Source organism: Pseudorca crassidens, chromosome 20 (genome assembly GCF_039906515.1).
Source record: "Pseudorca crassidens isolate mPseCra1 chromosome 20, mPseCra1.hap1, whole genome shotgun sequence".
NCBI lineage: Eukaryota > Metazoa > Chordata > Mammalia > Artiodactyla > Delphinidae > Pseudorca > Pseudorca crassidens.
In genome coordinates, this window is record NC_090315.1 from 14,602,410 (window position 1) to 14,621,772 (window position 19,363).

Sequence of the window (19,363 nt, forward strand, 5' to 3'; positions counted from 1 at the left end):
GGCCTTGTGGGATGTTTCCAATCGTGAGAACTTCAGGTGTGCTAAGTGCCGTGCAAGAAACAGAGGTGGGCTTTGAGAACCCAGAGACGGGCTACAAGGGCTCACCCAACAGCTCCTGTGCCCGATTTCAGCTGTTCTCCCAGCAGCTCTCACGGAGGCACTGTCATCACTGCCATTTAGTCCAGACAGAAACGGGCTCAGAGTTTAAAAGGCCTGCCCAGCGTCACCTGGCCAGGAAACAGGGGAAGCCGGACTTATACCAGACATTGGGTTCCAAAGCCTGATGATACAAGCTCAGCTCCCCAATTTTCAAACCTAACATGGCCAAGCACATGATCGCGTGAGGGCAGCATCACTCTCAGTGCCATTTTCCAAGGGAGGAAACTGAAGCCAGAGGGGGAAGCAAATACACCCAGAGTCACAGAACAAGGAAGAGGTGGAGGCAGGATGTGAATCCAGGTGTGTGTGAGTCTGAGAATAACAGAAGAGCAGCACACACCATTAATCCTTGCAACACCCCTTCGTGGCCAACATTACAATTACTGCCACTTTTCAGATGAGGAAGCTTGACAGCAGGGCTTTCGTGCCCAGGCCCTCAGCCTGCAGGAAGGGGAACTGGGCCTCAGTGCTGCCCACTAACTCCAAAGTTTAAAACAGAGTGGCCACTGCATGTGTTATACACATAAAGCACCCAGTTTAATCTTCACCAAACCCAACAAAGGCGATACTGCAAGTGGAGCTATTTTTTTCTGCAGGAGGAAACTGAGGCCAGAGGGGATGTCGGTGCCCAAGACCACACAGAGGGCAAATACCATGCAAATACCACAAGGGGGTGGGGGGGCGTGTCTGTGTTTATTGCAACCCCTTCCCAGTAGATGGCACTACAGTGTCTCGTCCCAGCAGAAGAGGTCCCTGGCGCCAACATGGAAACCAAGAGTGTTGGGAGAGGGGCGCCTTTTTTCTGACTCACACCCAGGACCACTATGGGTTAAGGGTGGTCCTGATGGAAGAGGCGGCCAGGCTTTGAACCATGACCAGCTACTTCTAGAGTTGTACTAGCTTCCCAAGGACACTGCAGGGGCCCCGAGGGGAAGGTTTTGTTCTGCGGTGATCACCCACCCGCCGTGTCCCGGGAGGTGGGGAGGGAGTCACTTCTTCTTCTGCACGTGGCCACAGTCGTACTTGCCCCGCACGATGGTGAGCTTGACGCCGGGCAGGTCCTGCGTGCGGCCGCCCTGCACGAGCACGATGTGGTGCTCCTGCAGGTTGTGGCCCTCTCCGGGGATGAAGCAGACGGCCTCCCGACCGGTGCTGAGCCGCACGCGGCAGCATTTGCGGTTGGCCGAGTTGGGCTTCTTGGGCTTGCGGATGAACGTGCGCAGGACCACGCCCTTCAGCTGTGGCCGGCCCTCCGTGGGGCCCACTTTCGTAGGCGGATGCTTTGGAGGCCCCCGGCGGTGCATCTGGTTCAGGGTGGCCATGGGACGCGGGGCAAAAGGCCGCGGGGCCAGGGCTAGGCCTGGAGAGACACAACCGGGAGGGCCGCGGTTATTATCCCAGCGAACAGATGATAGCATCAGCCACTCCGCTCTGGTGTTCTCGGCGCCGTTCCAAGCACTTCGCCAGGGTGCATCTGTTTACGGCTAGGGGTACTCACGGCTGAGAGTAATATAACATTTATGGAGTAACCACCACGTGTCAGGTCCTATTTTAAGCATTTTCTATGAATTAACTCATTTTATTCTGCAAAGAAGACATTAATTTAATGCTGTTTAAACAACAGTAAACGCAAACAGGCTCCCACTGTGTCCTGTACTGTTCTATACATCGTACCTACGTTAATTTATGCTGCTCCACAGCGACCCCAAGGGGAGGTGTCACTCCTCCTCCTCCCGTCGCACCCTCTCCTATCCCGGTGAGCAGATCCTATCAACTGAACCTTCACAACTGATCAGAATCCCTTTTCTCCCTCCCCCATGGCATCCACCCTGGTCCTGTCCACCCCCGTCTCCCACTGGACTCTCCTGTCCTCCTTCCTCCTCCTCCCAGGTCTCCCGACTCCTACTGTCTGCTCCCCACTCGAAGCCACAGGGACCCCACGGACACCTGGGTCAGATCACATCCCTCCCCTGCTCAGAGCCCTCTTGTGGCTCCATCTCAGTGAGGGTAAGAGCCGAATTCCCCCCCGGGGGCCCACGAGGCCCCACCACGAGGCCCCACATGGTCTGCGAGCTATTTCTCTGACCTCATCTCCTCACTTGCCCCCTCGTTATCCCTGCTCCAGCCTCAGCCTGTGTCCACAAACACAACAGAAAGGAGGGCAGTGTGGCTGCAGTGCAGTGAGAGGAAAGGCAGGTGGGGGAAAAGGGCAGGAATATGGTTCTAAGGTAGATGACAGGATGTGCTCATAGACAGGAAATAGGACATAAAAAGACTCCAACAACTGGATTCTCTTCAACAAACATTCATTGAGCACCTACTGTGTCTTGGCCCCAATCAATAATGGAGATGCAGTGGTGACTGAGACAACCCTGGGCCATGTCCCCTTGGAGCTCCCAGGCCAGAGCTGTGAGGTGCCTCCTCTCTCTGTGTCACTAGCACGAATGCCCTCTCACACCCAAACGTCACACTCCCCTCCAGATTCAGGGCAGGTCCTGGCCCTACAGTCCATTTCCATGTGTCCTTATGCCTCAAGTTACAGCACAATCCTCAGAGAGGACGAGACATTCCTAGAAGTCTCTTCCGACGGGTCTGCCCTTGACCAAGACTGTTCACCTCTCAGTGCCTCAGTGTCCTCATCTGTATGGTGGGCACCACAGTCAGGTCTCCCTCCTGAGCACCGTGTGTGAGAGGCTTCCATGAAATATGCATGTCAAGCCAGCCCAGATTCCCCAAGCAGGGCACAGATCTGTCTTGTCCAGTCCTGTGACCCTTGGTGAATAAAGGTCTGCAGAGTGACTGAGTGGAATATTTCTCATAAGGGCATGGCCCAGGAGAATCATTTGATGTTTGTGGAAGAACTAGGTTCATAAATAAAGTGTCCCTCTCAGTGCCTGGCATGTAGTAGGCTCTTGAAAAACATCAGTTGGGGACTTCCCTGGCGGTCCAGTGGTTGAGACTCCACGCTTCCACTGCAAGGGTGCAAGGGGCGCGGGTTTGATCCCTGATCAGGGAACTAAGATCCCACAAGCCGTGTGGCTCGGCCAAAAAAAAAAAAAGGAAAAGAAAACATCAGTTGAATGAATGACTTCAAAGTCTTGCTTGGATGTCTCACCCATGGGAAGTATTTAATATCATTTGCTGAAAAAAATAACTGATCCGAACTCCTGATACCCACCAGACGCCTAAATGCTACTTCCTACCTCTTGCCCTTGCAACCCCTGCTCCGCCGAAACTCGGGGCTATGGCAGAGGGACACAAGTCCCAGGGGAAATAACCCTCACGCAGCCTCGTCTCTGCAGCCCAAGCCCCCCATTTACCATGATTTAGGGACGTGCGGAGGCCACGGAGAAGGCCGGACCAGGACATCCCGCCGCCTGCAGCGTCCCTGTGTTAGGGGATAAGAGACTCATTAAGCAGGAGGAGGGGAAAGTGGCCGTAGTCGGGGGAGGGTCCAAATTCTCCCCATCCCACTCTCGGAGCCTTCCGGTTAAATCTAAGGAATTTCCTCTCATTGTAAAACCACAACCCCTAACGCTGCTAACAGAAAATCCCTCCGTAAGTTTAGTCTTGCTCTGAATAGGCTCTCCCAACCGCCCCCGCTCACAAACAGAAGGAAACTAGAAACTGAGAGGAGGCCCAGGAAGTTTGGAGGACCCGAGAACTCTGCCCACCTTACCGACCCCAGCCGGGTCCACAGACACGCCGAACGCGGCCTCTAGCACGGTCTAGGGATTATCCCGGCAGGGATTGGCTGGTTCTGCCTCTCCCGTACACTGAAGGGGCGGGGAACAGACGACGATTGGGCAACGACAGTGTCAATCTCGGTCAACTGTTCTCGCTGATCTTTTTTCTTGAGGCATGGGAGAGGGCTCACCCCTTCCAGGCTCTGATTGGCTAGTCCCAAGAATAGCTGCTTTGCAATTAGTCTAAACGCGTAGTGGGCGGGACGAAGAGTGGTGACTCTTTGTCCCCCTTCCAAGATGGCTGCGTCCATAATGCGGCGCTTGTGGCCTCTGGTGGCTGCTCGGGGCTTGCGGCTCCGGGAAGGCTGCGTTTGCAACCAGAGCCCAAGGAGAAGTTTCGCTACGGAGAGACGAGACCGGAACCTCCTGTACGAGCACGCGCGTGAGGGCTACAGCGCGCTCCCTCAGCTGGACATGGAGCCGCTGTGCGCATACCCGGAAGAGGCCGCGCGCGCCCTGGAGCTCCGCAAGGGGGAGCTGCGGTCGGAGGATCTGCCCGCGATCGTGAGTGCGCTTGCGCCGGCCGGTGGTTGCGAGGCCGGGCCGCTTTGTCTATTGGCTGTTCGTTTTACGGACGAAATGGGCTAGCAAGAAACTCTCCAGCAGGGGCCGGTCTTATCGCAGGAATTTTAGTTCCTTCCCAAGTTTAGCCAACGTGTTGTACTTGGCACCTAACTACGTGCCAGTTAGCCAGAGTGCTAAGACCCTACTGTCTAGATACCCATGATGCGCTTGCCCCATAAAGCGTGCTGGGTACCCACTCTGCGTTAGGAACTTACTGTCTGCCAGCGTCCTCTGTGCTTAGACCTCATGCCAGGCTTATCCTAAGGCCACGAAGGAAAATGGGGGACAGGGATGTGAATCAGCGGCGGGGGGGTGTGAATCAGCGGTAGGGGCGGGGGTTGCCTCTTGCCTTTGGAGAATGAGAGGTAGAGTTGTGCACCTACCCCACAGGTAGTAGGCAGTTAAATAGTGTTATTTAATGAATGAATGTGCTTTTGAACAGATATGTAGGGAGCACCCCTGTTGTGTTCCAGATGTTGAGAATAAGGCAGTGAATATTATTATTAATAATAATAAAGCTAGCACTTATATAATACTGCATGCTGGGGAACTAGAACCAGGGTCACCATACTTCTAGACCCTGCTGGGGTGCTGAGGATGATGGGGACCCCAAATCCTCCCAGCCCTCTCTTGGGCCCCCCCTACCATCCTATTTTAAGTGCTTTACACAGATGAGTCTCATTTAAATTTCACAACAACTTTATGAGGTGGGTACCATTATTTCCCCTATTTTATCAGAGGGGAAGTTAAGGCTCAGAGAAGTTAATTAAAAAAGAAAAACTAGGAACTTCCCTGGTGGAGCAGTGGTTAAGAATCCGCCTGCCAACGCAGGGGACACGGGTACAAGCCCCGGTCCGGGAAGATCCCACATGCCGCGGAACAACGAATCCCGTGCGCCACAACTACTGAGCCTGTGCTCTAGAGCCAGCGAGCCACAACTACTGAGCCCGTGTGCCACAACTACTGAAGCCTGCGTGCCTAGAGCCCGAGCACCGCAACAAGGGGAGCCACCGCAATGAGAAGCCCGCACACTGCAAGGAGGAGTAGCCCCCGCTCGCCACAACTTAGAGGAAGCCTGTGCACAGCAATGAAGACCCGACGCAGCCAAAAATAAATTAATTAATTTTTCAAAAAAGAAAAACAAAAAATATATGGCAGTTCCTCAAAAAATTAAACATAGAATTACCATAGAATTACCAAAAAGAACTGAAAGAAGGGACTCAGATATTTGTATGCCCATGTTTATAGCTGCGTTAGTCACAGTGACCAAAAGGTGGAAGCAACCCAAGGGTCCACTGATGGATAAATGGATAAACAAAATGTGGTAAATACATACAATGGAATAGCATTCAGCCTTAAAAAGGAAGGACATTCTGACACATGCTACAACGTGGATGCACTTTAAAGACGTTATGCTAAGTGAAATTTGCCAGTCACAAAAGGGCAAATACTGTGTGATTCCAGTTGTATGAGGCACCTGGAGCAAATTCACAGAGACAGAATGTAGAATGGTGGTTGTCAGGGGCAGGAGGGGAGAAAGTTTAATGGGTACAGAGTTTCAGTTTGGGAATGTAAAGAAGTTCCAGAGATGGGTAGTTATGATGATAGCACGACGATATGAATGTACTTAATGCCACTGAACTGTACACTTAAAAAAATTTTTTTATTGGAGTAGTTGCTTTACAATATTGTGTTTCTGCTATACAGCAAAGTGAATCAGTTATACATATACATATATCCACTCTTTTTTGGATTTTTTTCCATATAGGTCATTACAGAATATTGAGTGGAGTTCCCTGTGCTATACATTAGGTCCTTATTAGTTATCTATTTTATGTAGTGTGTATAGGTCAGTCCCAATCTCCCAATTTATCCCTCCTCCCCGAACTGTACACTTAAAAAATGGTTAAAGGACTTCCCTGGTGGCACAGTGGTTAAGAAGCCACCTGCCAGTGCAGGGGACATGCGTTCCAGCCCTGGTCCAGGAAGATCCCACACGCCATGGAGCAACTAAGACCATGCGCCACAACTACTGAGCCCACGTGCCACAACTACTGAAGCCCATGCACCGTGTGGAGGCCGTGCTCCACAACAAGAGGAGCCATCGCAATGAGAAGCCCTTGCACTGCAACAAAGAGTAGCCCCCGCTCACTGCAACTAGAGCAAGCCCACATGCAACAATGAAGACACAATGCAGCCAAAAATAAATAAATTTTTAAAATACTTTTTAAATTATTAAAATGGTAAATTTTGGTGGTTGGATTTACTCCTCGCCATGTCTTCTCACAAGACTTTCAGGATCAAGCGATTCCTGGCCAAGAAACAAAAGTAGAATCGTCCCATTCCCCAGTGGATTCGAATGAAAACTGGTAATAAAATCAGGTACAACTCTAAGAGAAGACATTGGAGAAGAACCAAGCTGGGTCTATAAGGAGCCTCACATATGAAGTGGCGCACATTGTCAGAACATCACTAGTGTCTGGAACAACTGCCTGTGTTTGATGCTCTCTCCTCTTTTCTTGATCTTTCCTCACCACTGCTCACTGTGTAGCTCAGTAATAAACATGTGAACCTTTTGTTGGGAAAAAGAAAAAAATAAAAAGGTAAGTTTTATGTATGTTTTACCTCAGTTTACTAAAGTGCTGGTTTAGAGACCCTAAGTTAAATTTATAACCCACAAACGGATCACATTCCAAAGCTTGAAAAACACTTCCTTAGGGCATAAGTATGGAGAGGAGTATGGCGTGTGGCTTGTCAGGCAGTAGCAGGGCATGCAGTTTGTTCCTGGGGGCGCTGGGGGCCAGGGGTGCTCTCAGGCAGGAGAGGATTGTATAAGAACTCTGGCTGGACTGGAGAAGGTGAGCCTGAAGACCAGGAGGCTGGCACAGGGCTTCTGGGGGGTGATGACGGGATCTGGGGTGGGGCAGGAGTGGGGAGATGAGGAAGGACAGAAAGGTCAGGACGTGGTACCTGGCTGCGGGACTGGGGTGGAGGGTGGGCGTTAGTGGGGCTGTCCCTGAGGAGGAGCAGATGTGGGGGAGATACTTTTCCCAGAGTCACTCTTGCACACGGTGAGCTGGGAGGTGTCCAGGAGACATCCAGGGGGAGCCACCAAGTGGGTAACAAACCATCCTGTGACCTCCCTCTCTCCCCTCTGGCTTCCCCTCCCCCTTCCAGGGATGTAGGACAGTGTTGCTTGCACCATTTTGTCGAAGGGAAAACTGCAGCCAGAGAGGACAGAGGGCTTTGCTCGGGGATCTGGGCTCACAGAGGGACTCCACAGCAGTAGGTGTGCCCAAAGAGTGAGGGCTGGAGGGGGCTGCGTCTCTCCCGCCCCTCCTGACCCTCCTGACCCCCCTGGGTTGGTGAGTGCAGGTGTAGCTGCCGTGGCCGCCCCATAGGACAGAGGCTGTTTTGCTCTCACATGAGAGTCAAGAGGTAAGTGCGGCTCAGCTCCACGTCCCCCAGCGTCCAGGTCCTTTCGTCTTCTTGCTCTGCATCCCTTAGGGGGTTGTCCTGTTCACCTCTCCTCAGGGTCCGTCGTCCAGTCCAAAGGGAGTGAGAAAGTCCAGAATGGGGGCTTATCTTTAAGGAGGCAACTCAAGAGTGACACCTACCACTTCAGCTCATGTCCCTTGGTCAGTCTTGGGCCCACAGACACATGTAGCTGCCCGGGAGGCTGGGAGTGTGTCTTAATTCTGGGCAGCTGTGTGCCCGGCTAAACATCAGAGGGTTCAAGTACTGAAGGGAAGGAGGGGAGAATGGCTACTGGGGGACAGTGAGTGGTCTCTACCTCACCCCACTGCTGGTCCAGGGGGCCGAGGGGACGAGGCTCCAGCCAGAAGGGGCAGGGGACAGTGGCCGCTTCACATCTTTCCCTCCTGTGTCCACCCCCAGATCTCAACATGGCAGGAGCTGAGGCAGCAGCGGGAGCAGATCCGGAGCCTGGAGGAGGAGAAGGGGGCCGTGGCTGAGGCAGTGCAGGCCCTGCTGGTGAGCGCGGGGGTCCTGGGTGGGTGGGGTGGGGTGGCAGGAGGATGCCTCTGGCTGCAGGTAACAGGAAACCCAATTTATGGAACGTGAAGGAGGTGGACATTCATTATGTCACACAACAAGCCACCCAGGGCCAGGCATCCCTGGGACTGATGAATTAGCAGCTCCCCCCAGCATCCCTAAGCCAGGTTCCTTCCCTCTCTCTCCACCTGCAACCTCACCATGTTGATTTGACCTCAGTTGCCCCCTCAGGGTCCCAGGGTGCCTGCCGTAGTACAGCGTCTCCTGGCATGTCTCTGCCAGAGGCAGAAAACAGGACTTCTCTGGCTTGAGTGCCTTTTCCAAGAGCAGGGAGACCTTTCCTGAAGCATCCAGCAGAGTCCCCTCATGTCTCACGGGCCCAGACACCCCACAGCCACACCAGTCAATGACAAGAGGCAACCTTGGCTGGGCCCACGTTCCCTGAACTGCAGGCTACCCAGGGGAGGGTGAACTGAGTCAGGGATCTCTGGCTAGAAGGAGGAAGGAGGGCAAATCGTCTTGGGTTAGACAGCCAACAGCGTCTGCCACAGAGGGCTGAAAAGCAATCATCGTAATAATAGCAGACGTGTCCATAGCCATCGCTGCCTGCCAGGCGCTGTCCTAGGTGCTTTCCTTACTCTCAATCGTCACAGCTCTGTGAGTCAGGAAGAATACAAACCCGGTTCTACAGCTGAGGAAACAGAGACCTCAAGAGGTTCAAATGTGCCTGTCTCACAGCTAGGAAGCAGGAGAGGTGGCATTGGCACCCAGGCATTTGGGCAGCTTTTCACCACTCTCCCAACCCTAACTACATCTCCCAGTGACCTGCTGTGTCTTGCCAGGCCCGGGGCTACATGCATCACAGGCGAGCAGCCAGTGAAAACAACAAGATTGATCACAGTTCATGTTCAGTGAGCACTAGCTCATCTTCTCAGGAAGCCAGGCAACAGCCCTACTAAGGAGCTCCCGTTAGCCCATTTCACAGACCAGGATACCAAGGCTCAGAGAAGGGAAGAGATTTGCCTAAGGGCGCACAGCTGGTAGGCACCCAACATTCAGACCCAGATCTGCCTGATTCCCTCTGGTGCTCAGGACCACAGAAGGTTCAGAGTATCACAGACCCTTGGTCTCAGGCCTCCAAATGCATGCTCACAGACCTTACCGTTCCGAGCCTCAGTTTTCTCATCTACAAAACGGGCATCACATTGACGCGCGAAACGCATGCAGTGGGTTATGAAGAAATAGGATCATATGAGAGTCCTCTGCACCTGGCCAGGCATGAGGCAGCACTCAATAAATGGAGCTGCAGGCATGATTACTATTATGTTACCTTGCCTCCTCCCAGCTTTACTGACAGAGAAACTGAGGCACAGAGTGGAGGAGGGTCCAGCCAGGCACCAGCAGAGCAAGGAATTCAGATCCCCTGGCCCTGACCTTTCACCCCTCCTCCCCATCCCCAACTTCATCAACCTGATCACCGCCTCCTTCTCTTTTCTACAGGTAAACCAGGACCACAATCAAGTGCAGCAGGTACTACAGGGAGTTGATATCCTGTCCCTGGTGAGGGGTGGGCAGCAAAGATCCCATTATCAGCCATGAAGTCTCCATTGTATGTAATAGAAAACATAACTCAAATAGGAGTAAGGAAAATAACATCAAGAGGCTCTATTGATTCATGAAACTAAAAAGATTGGCTTCAGGTACAGCTGGATCCAGGTCCTGGCCCATATTTGCTTCTGCTTCCTTCTTATTCCCAGACCAGCTTTCTCCCCTTGGGGCAAGGGGAGGCAGGGTCTGGTGCAGAGAGGACCATTTTCCTGACAGCTCCAGACACAGCCCTGGGGCTGATTCTCATGAGTTCGTCTTGGGTCATGTGCCTGTCTTTAAGCCAATCACTATGGTCAAAGCAATGGAATGTTCTAGTAGACCAGGCCAGAGCCATGTCCCTGTGGTGGTGAGGGGAGGTTCCTGGAAGGAAATACAAGATGTTGAGTGAAAACAGGCAGCAGCAGACATCCACCACAGAGGTTGTGCTAGCTGGGATCAAGGTCAAACTGGTTGAGGGACCCCACCCGCTCCTGGGCTGACCCTGCCTGCCCCACTCCCAGGACCCCCAGTATCAGAGTCTGCGGGCACGTGGCCGGGAGATCCGGAAGCAACTCATGCTCCTGTACCCCAAGGAGGCCCAACTCGAGGAGCAGTTCTACCTGCGGGCGCTGAGGCTGCCCAACCAGACCCACCCAGACGTGGTGAGCGTCACGCTGGGCAGCGGGGGAGGCCAGGGCTCCACCTAGTGCCACCGTCCCAGTGACACCCACTGTTTCCCTGCAGCCCGTCGGGGACGAAAGCCAGGCCCGAGTGCTCCATGTGGTTGGAGACAAGCCAGGTGGACCACAGCCCAGGCCAGGGGACCCCAGGCTGGGGGCGGGGGCTCCTGGGGTCTGGGACCATGGCTGGAGCCTGTAGAGCCCCAGGGCTTTCTCATTTCTCACCCTGTCTCGTATGTGTGTGTGTGCGGGTACACGTGTGTGTGTGTACACGCACACATGTATTTGTCTTTTTTTCCTCCTCCCTCTCTTTTCCTCTCCTTTTCTCTCCCTCCCTCTGTCCTCCTCTCCTTCCGCTCTCTCTCTAATCCTCTTTCTCTCTGTCCCTGTTCCCTGTCTCTCTTCCCCCTCTTACCCCATTGCTTTTCATCCGTATATAGCTTTCTCCTTCCAACCCCGGGGCCACCTGGAAATAGCTGAGAAACTCGACATCATCCGTCAGAAGTGAGCCCCCCTCCCAGCCCCCATCGCCCAGCCCTCCCAACCCAACAGCTGGCTGCCGGCTCCGCCTCATTGGGCTCAGCATGGGATGTGGAACTGCCAGGGCCTTGCCCGGCATGAATGTTTGATGCCTGGCCCCCTGCCTGGCAGCTGGGCCTCTGCCCCGGGGTGCTTGAGTCCCTCTCTTCCCCCACCAGCCCTGGCCCACGTGCCCCCACCTGTCTGCCCATCTGTCTCCCAGGCGTCTGTCCCACGTGTCTGGCCACCGCTCCTATTACCTGCGTGGGGCTGGGGCCCTCCTGCAGCACGGCCTGGTCAACTTCACACTCAACAAGCTCATCCACCGGGTATGGGCCTGGATGGGAGGGTTGCCTGGAGGGGGTGGCATTGAAGCTGAGCTCTGAAGGCTCAGGGTGGAGAGGAGGGGGTGACCTCTGCTCCAGTCACTGTTTTCAGAGCTTTACATGTATTATTGACATATTTAATTCTTAGGGCAACTTTACGAGGTGAGTGCTATTATTATCCCCTTTAAAGATGGAGGAGGGAGTAACTAGCCAGGGTCTCCCAGCTAGCGTGTGGAGCCGCACCTGTAACCACTGCCCCTCACTGCCTGCTTGCAGTGTACAGGGAGTGTTGGGGAAATACAGCATCCGTTGAAACTGGAGGGGTCGGCAAGGGATGAATGCAGGGGATGTTGGCCATGGTGAGGGACTCAGACATTTCCTGAGGGCACTGGGGAGCCACAGAAGGCTTTCAGCAGGGGAGGGACATGGTCAGATCTAAGTGGTATATCCAAGTGAGGAAACCAGGAAGCACCAGCAGAGGGGGCCCCAGTGACAGGGGCCCAGGACCCCAGGTCCAGCTTCAAGCCCACTGCTCAGGCCTGCCTCGATTTCCTCTGAAGTGAAATGGACTTTGGAGTGACACGGGGGAGCCATTGGCCCACCCTGCAGCGTCCTTTCTTCAGGCCTGAGCTTGGGGTCTGGTGGGGGTCCTGGCTGTGCTCCTCACCCCTCCCGTCCCCCCTCACAGGGCTTCACCCCCATGACGGTGCCAGACCTTCTCCGAGGAGCTGTGTTTGTGAGTGAGGACTCTGTTCCCCATGCCCAGCCGTGTGTCAGGCCCCATTCTGAGGGTTCCAGGTGGAGAGACCAGCCCGTCTCCCCCGAGGAACCTGCCCTGGGGCTGCATTGAGGGGGTCAAGCCATAACAGGGAGCTCAGGGTGATTCCAGATGCTTTTAGGGGAGGAGCAGGGGTTGTGACTGCAGAATGGGGGCCACCCAGGTTACCTGACCCCTGACCTCTGTGGCCTGGCCTCCTCCCCAGGAAGGCTGTGGGATGACACCAAATGCCAAACCATCCCAAATTTACAACATCGACCCCTCGCGCTTTGAAGACCTCAACCTGGCCGGGACAGCAGAGGTGGGACTTGCAGGTGAGTTCCTACCTGGGGGCAAGAGTGGGGTGAGGACACCTCCAGTGTCCTCAGAGCAGGAGGGGATCGAAAGGGGACAGCCAGGAGCCTCCTGGCGGGTGATGGCTGCACGCCCAGGATATCTCAGTGACCCCAGGGCCTACGTGTACAGTTGTGTAGGTTGTTTACTGCACAATGGTACGGTGAGGATCCAGCCACATGTCCTGACTTGAGGTTGCGTCTGCTAGAGGGGACACCTTTCCTAATTCTCACAAAGGTTTCCTATGGCTGGATGGATGGTGGCCTTGGCTGACCCATTCTGTCTTCCTCTCCTCCCAGGCTACTTCATGGACCACTCTGTGGCCTTCAGGGATCTGCCAATCAGGTGATGCCCAGTTCCTTTAGACCTTGTCCCCACCAGTGACATTCCCTCTCCTCTCCCTGACCCCACCTACCCTGCTCCCCCCAGGATGGTTTGTTCCAGTACCTGCTACCGGGCGGAAACAGACACGGGGAAGGAGCCGTGGGGGCTGTATCGAGTGCACCACTTCACCAAGGTTGGCATAGCTAGGACTGGCAACAGCCCAGCGCCCCAGCCCGTCAAGCCCAACAGCCTAGCGCCTCCTGACTCCTGTGCCCCCCGCCCTGCCCCAGGTGGAGATGTTTGGGGTGACAGGCCCTGGGCTGGAGCAGAGCTCGCAGCTGCTGGAGGAGTTCCTGTCCCTTCAGATGGAGATCTTGACAGAGCTGGGCTTGCACTTCCGGTGCGGGGAGGGGCCGGGGGCTGAGGTGGGTGGCAGAGGATGGGGGTGAGGGAGGAGGGAGGGAAGGGCTGGCTAGGTGCTCCCCCATCTTGAAAATCCTCACCACCTCTTCTCCCTCTGCCCCCTTTTGCCTGTGTTACGATTATATATAGGATGTCCGTCTACCTATCAGTCTATAAAATCCCGCATAGGATCGTAATGGCCGCATAAGCTGCGCAGGGCACTCCAGTGTCCAGACCAGGCCCCTTCCCTCCTGTTGCTCCCCATCCCTAGGGTGCTGCCTCATCTGCATGGTCCAGGATGGCTCTTCACCCTCCAGGGGGCGAGGGCACACCCCTTCCCTTTAAGGGGGTGACTGGACGTCACAAGCCCCACCTCCTCGCACCCTGTCAGTCACACGGAGCTTTCAAGAGAAGCTGGGAAGGGTGGACTTCTATCTGGGTGACCCATTACAAAAACCTGAGGGTGCTCCTGTTACAGAAGGAAGCACGGCGATGGTGAACAGCCCACTCGGCCACCTCTTCCCCTTTGCCACTGTCCTCTACTTTATCCCTTGCATTTCCCTCTTTTGGCTGCCTCCTCTTCCATCGCCTCCCCTTGCCCCTGCCCCGCTCCTCCACCACCTCTCACCTGCTGGCCCTTGCCATGTCTTTCTCCTGGGCTGCAGGGTCCTGGACATGCCCACCCAGGAGCTGGGCCTGCCCGCCTACCGCAAGTTTGACATCGAGGCCTGGATGCCGGGCCGAGGCCGCTTTGGCGAGGTGAGCCCCCTGCCCGGCGGGGCGACAGGGTGGGAAAGAGGACCCCACCGCCGCCGACGGCCCATCGTCTCAGCCCACCCCACCCCCATGCCCAGGTCACCAGTGCTTCCAACTGCACGGACTTCCAGAGCCGCCGCCTCCACGTCATGGTCCAGACGGAGGCCGGGGAGCTGCAGTTCGCCCACACGGTGAGCCACACACCCTCGCCCACCCTCCCCAGTGCCCCGGCGCCCCGGGCCCACCACCTCAGCCCCTCCCTGGGCCGGCCGGCAGCTGGGTCTGAGCGTGCCCCTCTCGCAGGTGAACGCCACAGCCTGTGCTGTCCCCCGCCTCCTCATTGCGCTCCTGGAGAGCAATCAGCAAAAGGTGAGGGGGCAGCGGGAGGATCTCACGCAGGGAGGCGGAGGCTGCAGGGCTGGCAGGGCAGCCGCCTGAGGCCTGCTCTCTCCCCAGGACGGCTCGGTGCTCGTGCCCCCTGTCCTCCAGCCCTACCTCAGCACCGATCGGATCACGACCCCCACCCACGTGCCTCTCCAGTACATCGGCCCCAACCAGCCCCAGAAGCCCAGGCTCCCGGGCCAGCCTGCCTCGAGCTGAGGACTCATCCTCGTTGGCCAGTAGGGTTGTCGGTGTTTCCTGGAGCTTAGGGGGTCGCTGGGCCCCTGGGACCTGTTGTCCTGAGCCATCCCGACATTTGCCTTCCCGATGTCAGCTCCCCGCCTGGGCCCCTGGACTCCAGGGTCCACCACTCCTGTGCCCCTACTTCCTCAGGATCAGTCAGTGACCCTGTTGTCGTTGGAGCTCCCAGCCTGTGCTGGGAAGCAGTGTTTCCTCCAAGGGGACTTGGAGGTTCTAGGGATGGGGGAAGGCCTCCATCCCTCCTTCCTTCTTCCCGCCCTCAGTGCTTAAGAGAAAGTCCCCCAATAAATAGTGGAACAAAGGCCTTTGTGGGTCTGTGAGTTAGGGGGGTGGCCTGGCCAACCTGCTAGGGATGCTGGGCTATTGCTCAGAGGTGCTGAATCCTCAGGGGGTCTGTGGCTGCAGGAACCAAGCCAGAAGTGTCCAGCATCCCCAGAGCACGTGGAGGGTAGCTTGGGGGCCACTGAGGGAATTGAGAGGATGCCGAGGCCTCTCCCCTGACTCTGGGACAAGTGGCACCTCACGTCCAACCTCCCCCCTCATTCCCCAGCTCCGGGTGGGGTCCAGGAAGCAGCCCAAACTCGGTGAAGCCAGAACTCACTCCTCCCCTAAGTGCCTCTGTCTCAGTACCTGGAACTGCTCTCCCAGCTCCTCAGGCCGCAGCCCTGAGAGTCATCCTCGACTGTTCTCTCCTCTCCACATCCACATCCCATCCTTCAGCAAACCCCGGCAGCTCCTCCTTCAAAATATTTCCAGAACCCTCCTTTGCCCTCTCGTCCCTGGCCCCTCCCTGGGCCTGTCCACTGGTATCTCCCATTTGGAGAGTCGCGGCAGTCTGTCGGCCGTCTTCCTGCTCCCTGTCCCCCGCACAAAGCCAGAGGGACCCTGTGGACCCCTGCGTTGGGTCACATCCCTCCCTGCTCAGGGCCCTCCTGTGGCTCCATCTCACTCAGGGGAAAGGGCAAGCTGTCACCATGGTCCACGGGGCCCCACGTGACCTGCCCCCCACCTTCCTCTTCAACCAGCCTCTTCCCTGTCGTGCTCTGGCCACCCCCCAACCTGCCTTGCTGTTCTCATTCTCAGACTTATTCCCAGCTCAGGCCTCTGCACTTGCTAGACCGCTCCCTGGCTACTCTTCCCTAGATCTTGTGTGATTGCTTGCATTTTGTCACTCAGGCCTTAGCCCAGATGTCACCTCCTCCGAGAGGACGTCCCTGACCAGCGTGGCCAAAGTAGAAACCCCAGCACTCAGCATCTATGCCGCTGTGCTGCGCTGCGCCGCAGCCTCCTTCCTTGAGTGTTGTCTTTCCCCATTCTCAGATGTCTGCTCCAAGAGGCCAGGGAAGTTTGCCAGTAGCCCCGTTCATTGTTGTAGCACCAGGGTCTAGAAGAGGACTGGGCATGTAATGGGTGCTCAATAAAAATACCTGGGATGAAGGAGCTCGGACCTGTGTAGTTCGCAGTGCCAAGCGCTGCCCAAGCTAACATGTGCATTAACTGATTAATCTTCCCCATCAAGCTGTGGAGTAGGTTGTCACCAGCCCTGTTTCACAAGTGAGGAACAGGTCTTAGATTAAGCAGTTGTCCCAGGGCTGCACAGCTGGTAGTGGAGGAGCTGGGACTCAGGTGGGGCCCAGATACAGCTCTGAGGAAGTAGATTTATGAGACCCACTTTCCAGAGGAGAAAATGGGCCAAGGAAAGGAAGGAGTTGCCTGAGGTTGGTCTGTAAGTGGCTGCCTCTGGATTCAAACCCAGGTCTCGCCTCCCAGTGGGGCCTTAAGCTCATCAGACCCTGTTTACCTGGGCAGAGAATCCCCCCCCCCGCCCCCGCGCTGGAGCTCAGGGGCTGGAAGCTGGAGGGGAGGGTGCAGGGAGTGGGCCCCCATGAATAATTGAGGGTCTCAGACGGGTCTCCGCCCCGCAGCTGTTGCCCTCCATCTGGCGGGGAGCGGGTGGTGGTGACGTCACTTCCTCCCGTGGGGGCCACTGGGGGCGCGGGTTATAAGGAGCTGCCTCCCCGGCCGCACGGTGCGAGGACCCTGGTCCGGACGCCCCGCCATGCAGCGCCGCGAGCCCACCGTGCCGCTCTTGCTGCTGCTGCTGCCTCCTCTGCTGGCGCTGCTGCTCGGGGCGGGTGAGCGCCTGAGACCAGGGCGACCCCCCCGGCCAGCCTGGGGAGCGGGGGACTCGGGTGACCGGGGGCGGGGATGGCGCACCCAGCGGGGCCAGACTAGAGCTTTCACGGGCTGAGCTTCCAGGTGGAGACGGCGCACCTGGCAGGGGGGCTGGGGGAGGGGACTTGTGGGTACCGGGACGACCTCGGAGCTGGAATCAGCACCCGGGACAGCGCCCGGAGTGCGAGCCCAGCACCCCCGTCCTTCCTCCACAGCCACCGCGGCTCCCCTGGCACCGCGACCCTCCAAGGAGGAGGTGAGGACTGCGGCCCTCTTGCCCTGCCTCATCTCCCTGGGGCCCTGGTCCCCCCTGCCCAGCCCCCTCCACGATCTTTTGTCTCCCCTCCAACCCTCCCACTGTTCTCATGCCCCCCATCTGCCCTACCCTCAACCTCCCCTCTGACCCTTCACCCCCAGCTGACCCGCTGTCTGGCAGAGGTGGTCACAGAAGTGCTGATGCTGGGCCAGGCCAAGCGAGGCCCCTGCATGGCTCTGCTCCACAAAGGTAAGGAGGGCCCAGGCCCCAGTTCCTCTTAGGAGCTCCCACCCCACCAGGGCTGCCTGGAGGAAGGGGTGTCCTCTTCTCATCCTAGAGCCATTGTCTGGGCTGGCCCGGCATTGTCAAGTGTGTCCAGACTGAAGGAGCCTGGCCCCTAGCCCCACCCTCGGGGCTCCCTGCAAGGGTACAGGATGGGGGCAGAGAGTGTCTCCCAGCACCTGACTCTCCCCTCCCAGGTCTGGGCAGTGCCCCTGTGGGACCTCGGGCAGCCCCAGAACTCCTCTAGGGCTGTTTTCTGTTTGGCTGCACAGAGAACATTCTCTCTTTCCTCTAGAAATGTGTGAGACAGAGTCCTGCGGCTGTGGGTCCACTGAAAAGAAAGGCCTCCTGGTTGGGGATTTTAAAAAGCCAGAGGCTGGGAAGACAAGGTCCAGCCAGGAGGTGAGGGACGAGGAAGCGGAGGCAGCAGAAAGGACCCACAAGGCCGAAGTGCGGGAACAGGCCATCCGCGGGCAGCTCCACGGCCAGCTGCGCCAGGAGGACCACAGAAAGGAGGAGGAAAAGGAGAGGGGGCCCGTGGAGACCATTGAGGGCCCGTGGAAGCGGGTGGCAGAGCAGACCAGCGATGAGGGGACGGCCCAGTTTGAGGCAGAGGAGAAGGGGGTGCAGGTGCTGGGCAGGGGCCACAGCCTGTGGCCGGGGGCTGAGGCGGGTGGAGAGAGGCACGAGGACCGCCACCACCTCCACCAGGCAGAAGCTGAGCCCAAGCAGGAGAAGAGAAAGGCTTCGGACAGGGAGGTGAGTGGAGGAGGCAAGGGGGGAGTGGGGTGGAGCAGATGTCCGTGGACTTCCTACCGAACAGCCACCGGTGTTGGGCCATAAACAGCAAGGTCCACCACAAACGGGCCGTAGTGACCAGGACTGACACGAGGACTAGGCAGCAACATCTAAGTGGGGCCTTCACTTGACCAGGAGGGCTTCCGTACTTCCATTGCAGTAACCAAGAGGCCACCATTACCACACAGAAGTGCCCGAGTTAGCCACCACTGCTAGCCTGTGACCAGCAAGCTGGCCACCATGAGAAGTAGCTGCCGCGGCTGGTTCACTGGGCTCTAGATGGACACCACTGCTGGGTCATGAGAAGCAAAGGTGGTGGCAGTGACCGAAATGGCCATCACCTCACAAATGGGTCACAGCATCCCAGCGGAGCGCCTTTGCTAGTCCTCTGTCTGCCGCTGTTGGCTATGGCACACACCACAGGCCTCACCGCTGGCCACGTTAGCTGCCGTGACCCTTCCAGGGTTGCAGCAACCAGCAGGGCGACCATCGCGGCCCACGATGACCAGGATGACCACTGCTGGTTGCCACTAAGTGAACTGACCTGGCCCACATTCATGGGCAACCACTGAGGTGGCCTGCCTTTGAAGGTGGGTGCTGAGCACCCCACTTCTGATCCCCCCAGGAGCATGACGTGGAACGGCTGGAGCACACGAGAGATGAGCTGAAGAAGGCGACGGAGATGCTGGGAGAGGAGCTCAGGAGGGCGGGCTGACCCCTGACCTCGTGTCCTCCTTCCTCACACACCCTACGGCTTAGGACTGTTGACACCCAAACCCTTCCAGTCCATCACCCCATTCTGCTCCCCAACCTGCAGGAGTGGGGAGAAGGGTGCGCCTTGAAACCAGGCCTGAGGGGCCAAGTCTGAGCTGGGGAGAGGGGCTGGGCTCAGACTGACTCAGGAAACAGCCCTGACACCCGTCTAACGCAGTCCAACCCTCCCGAGTGAATAAAGCACAAAGAAAACCACCAAGGCTTATCGTGTAGCACTTGATTTTAGAGGGACAGGAGCTGAGGAGTGG

General features: G+C 56.9%; 3 protein-coding genes and 1 pseudogene across 6 annotated transcripts; 3 read left to right on the forward strand and 1 right to left on the reverse strand.

The window, feature by feature from the left end:
• Positions 1 to 833: 833 nt before the first annotated feature.
• On the reverse strand, positions 834 to 4,102 carry MRPS12 (mitochondrial ribosomal protein S12). Of its 3 annotated transcripts, none has more exons than XM_067719479.1 (3): positions 3,843 to 4,102; positions 3,480 to 3,547; positions 834 to 1,519 (listed from the first exon to the last, which is right to left on the reverse strand). In XM_067719479.1, the coding sequence occupies exons 2-3, from the start codon at positions 3,526 to 3,528 to the stop codon at positions 1,149 to 1,151; spliced, it is 420 nt and encodes a 139-aa protein (XP_067575580.1). In that variant the 5' UTR covers positions 3,529 to 3,547; positions 3,843 to 4,102; the 3' UTR covers positions 834 to 1,148. The 3 variants fall into 3 exon arrangements, with proteins under 3 accessions (XP_067575580.1, XP_067575578.1, XP_067575579.1); XM_067719477.1 differs by having other exon boundaries at positions 3,839 to 4,102; XM_067719478.1 differs by having other exon boundaries at positions 3,834 to 3,922.
• Position 4,103: 1 nt separating this feature from the next.
• Positions 4,104 to 17,506, forward strand: SARS2 (seryl-tRNA synthetase 2, mitochondrial). 2 transcript variants are annotated; one of them, XR_010939119.1, is made up of 18 exons: positions 4,104 to 4,409; positions 8,367 to 8,462; positions 9,984 to 10,013; positions 10,592 to 10,732; positions 10,815 to 10,869; positions 11,191 to 11,254; positions 11,493 to 11,598; positions 12,284 to 12,331; positions 12,579 to 12,687; positions 13,006 to 13,051; positions 13,136 to 13,223; positions 13,321 to 13,430; positions 14,098 to 14,191; positions 14,287 to 14,379; positions 14,492 to 14,557; positions 14,645 to 14,808; positions 17,221 to 17,261; positions 17,423 to 17,506. XR_010939119.1 is itself a non-coding variant. In XM_067719462.1 (16 exons), the coding sequence occupies exons 1-16, from the start codon at positions 4,143 to 4,145 to the stop codon at positions 14,786 to 14,788; spliced, it is 1,557 nt and encodes a 518-aa protein (XP_067575563.1). In that variant the 5' UTR covers positions 4,105 to 4,142; the 3' UTR covers positions 14,789 to 15,131. The 2 variants fall into 2 exon arrangements, 1 of the variants encoding a protein (XP_067575563.1); XM_067719462.1 differs by lacking the exons at positions 17,221 to 17,261; positions 17,423 to 17,506 and having other exon boundaries at positions 4,105 to 4,409; positions 14,645 to 15,131.
• LOC137214996 (large ribosomal subunit protein eL39-like) lies at positions 4,779 to 8,360 on the forward strand (annotated as a pseudogene).
• On the forward strand, positions 15,276 to 19,310 carry CCER2 (coiled-coil glutamate rich protein 2). The gene is made up of 5 exons (XM_067719476.1): positions 15,276 to 16,965; positions 17,221 to 17,261; positions 17,423 to 17,510; positions 17,839 to 18,302; positions 18,967 to 19,310. Exons 1-5 carry the CDS (start codon positions 16,890 to 16,892, stop codon positions 19,054 to 19,056), a joined length of 759 nt encoding a protein of 252 aa, XP_067575577.1. The 5' UTR covers positions 15,276 to 16,889; the 3' UTR covers positions 19,057 to 19,310.
• The last annotated feature ends 53 nt before the right edge of the window (positions 19,311 to 19,363 follow it).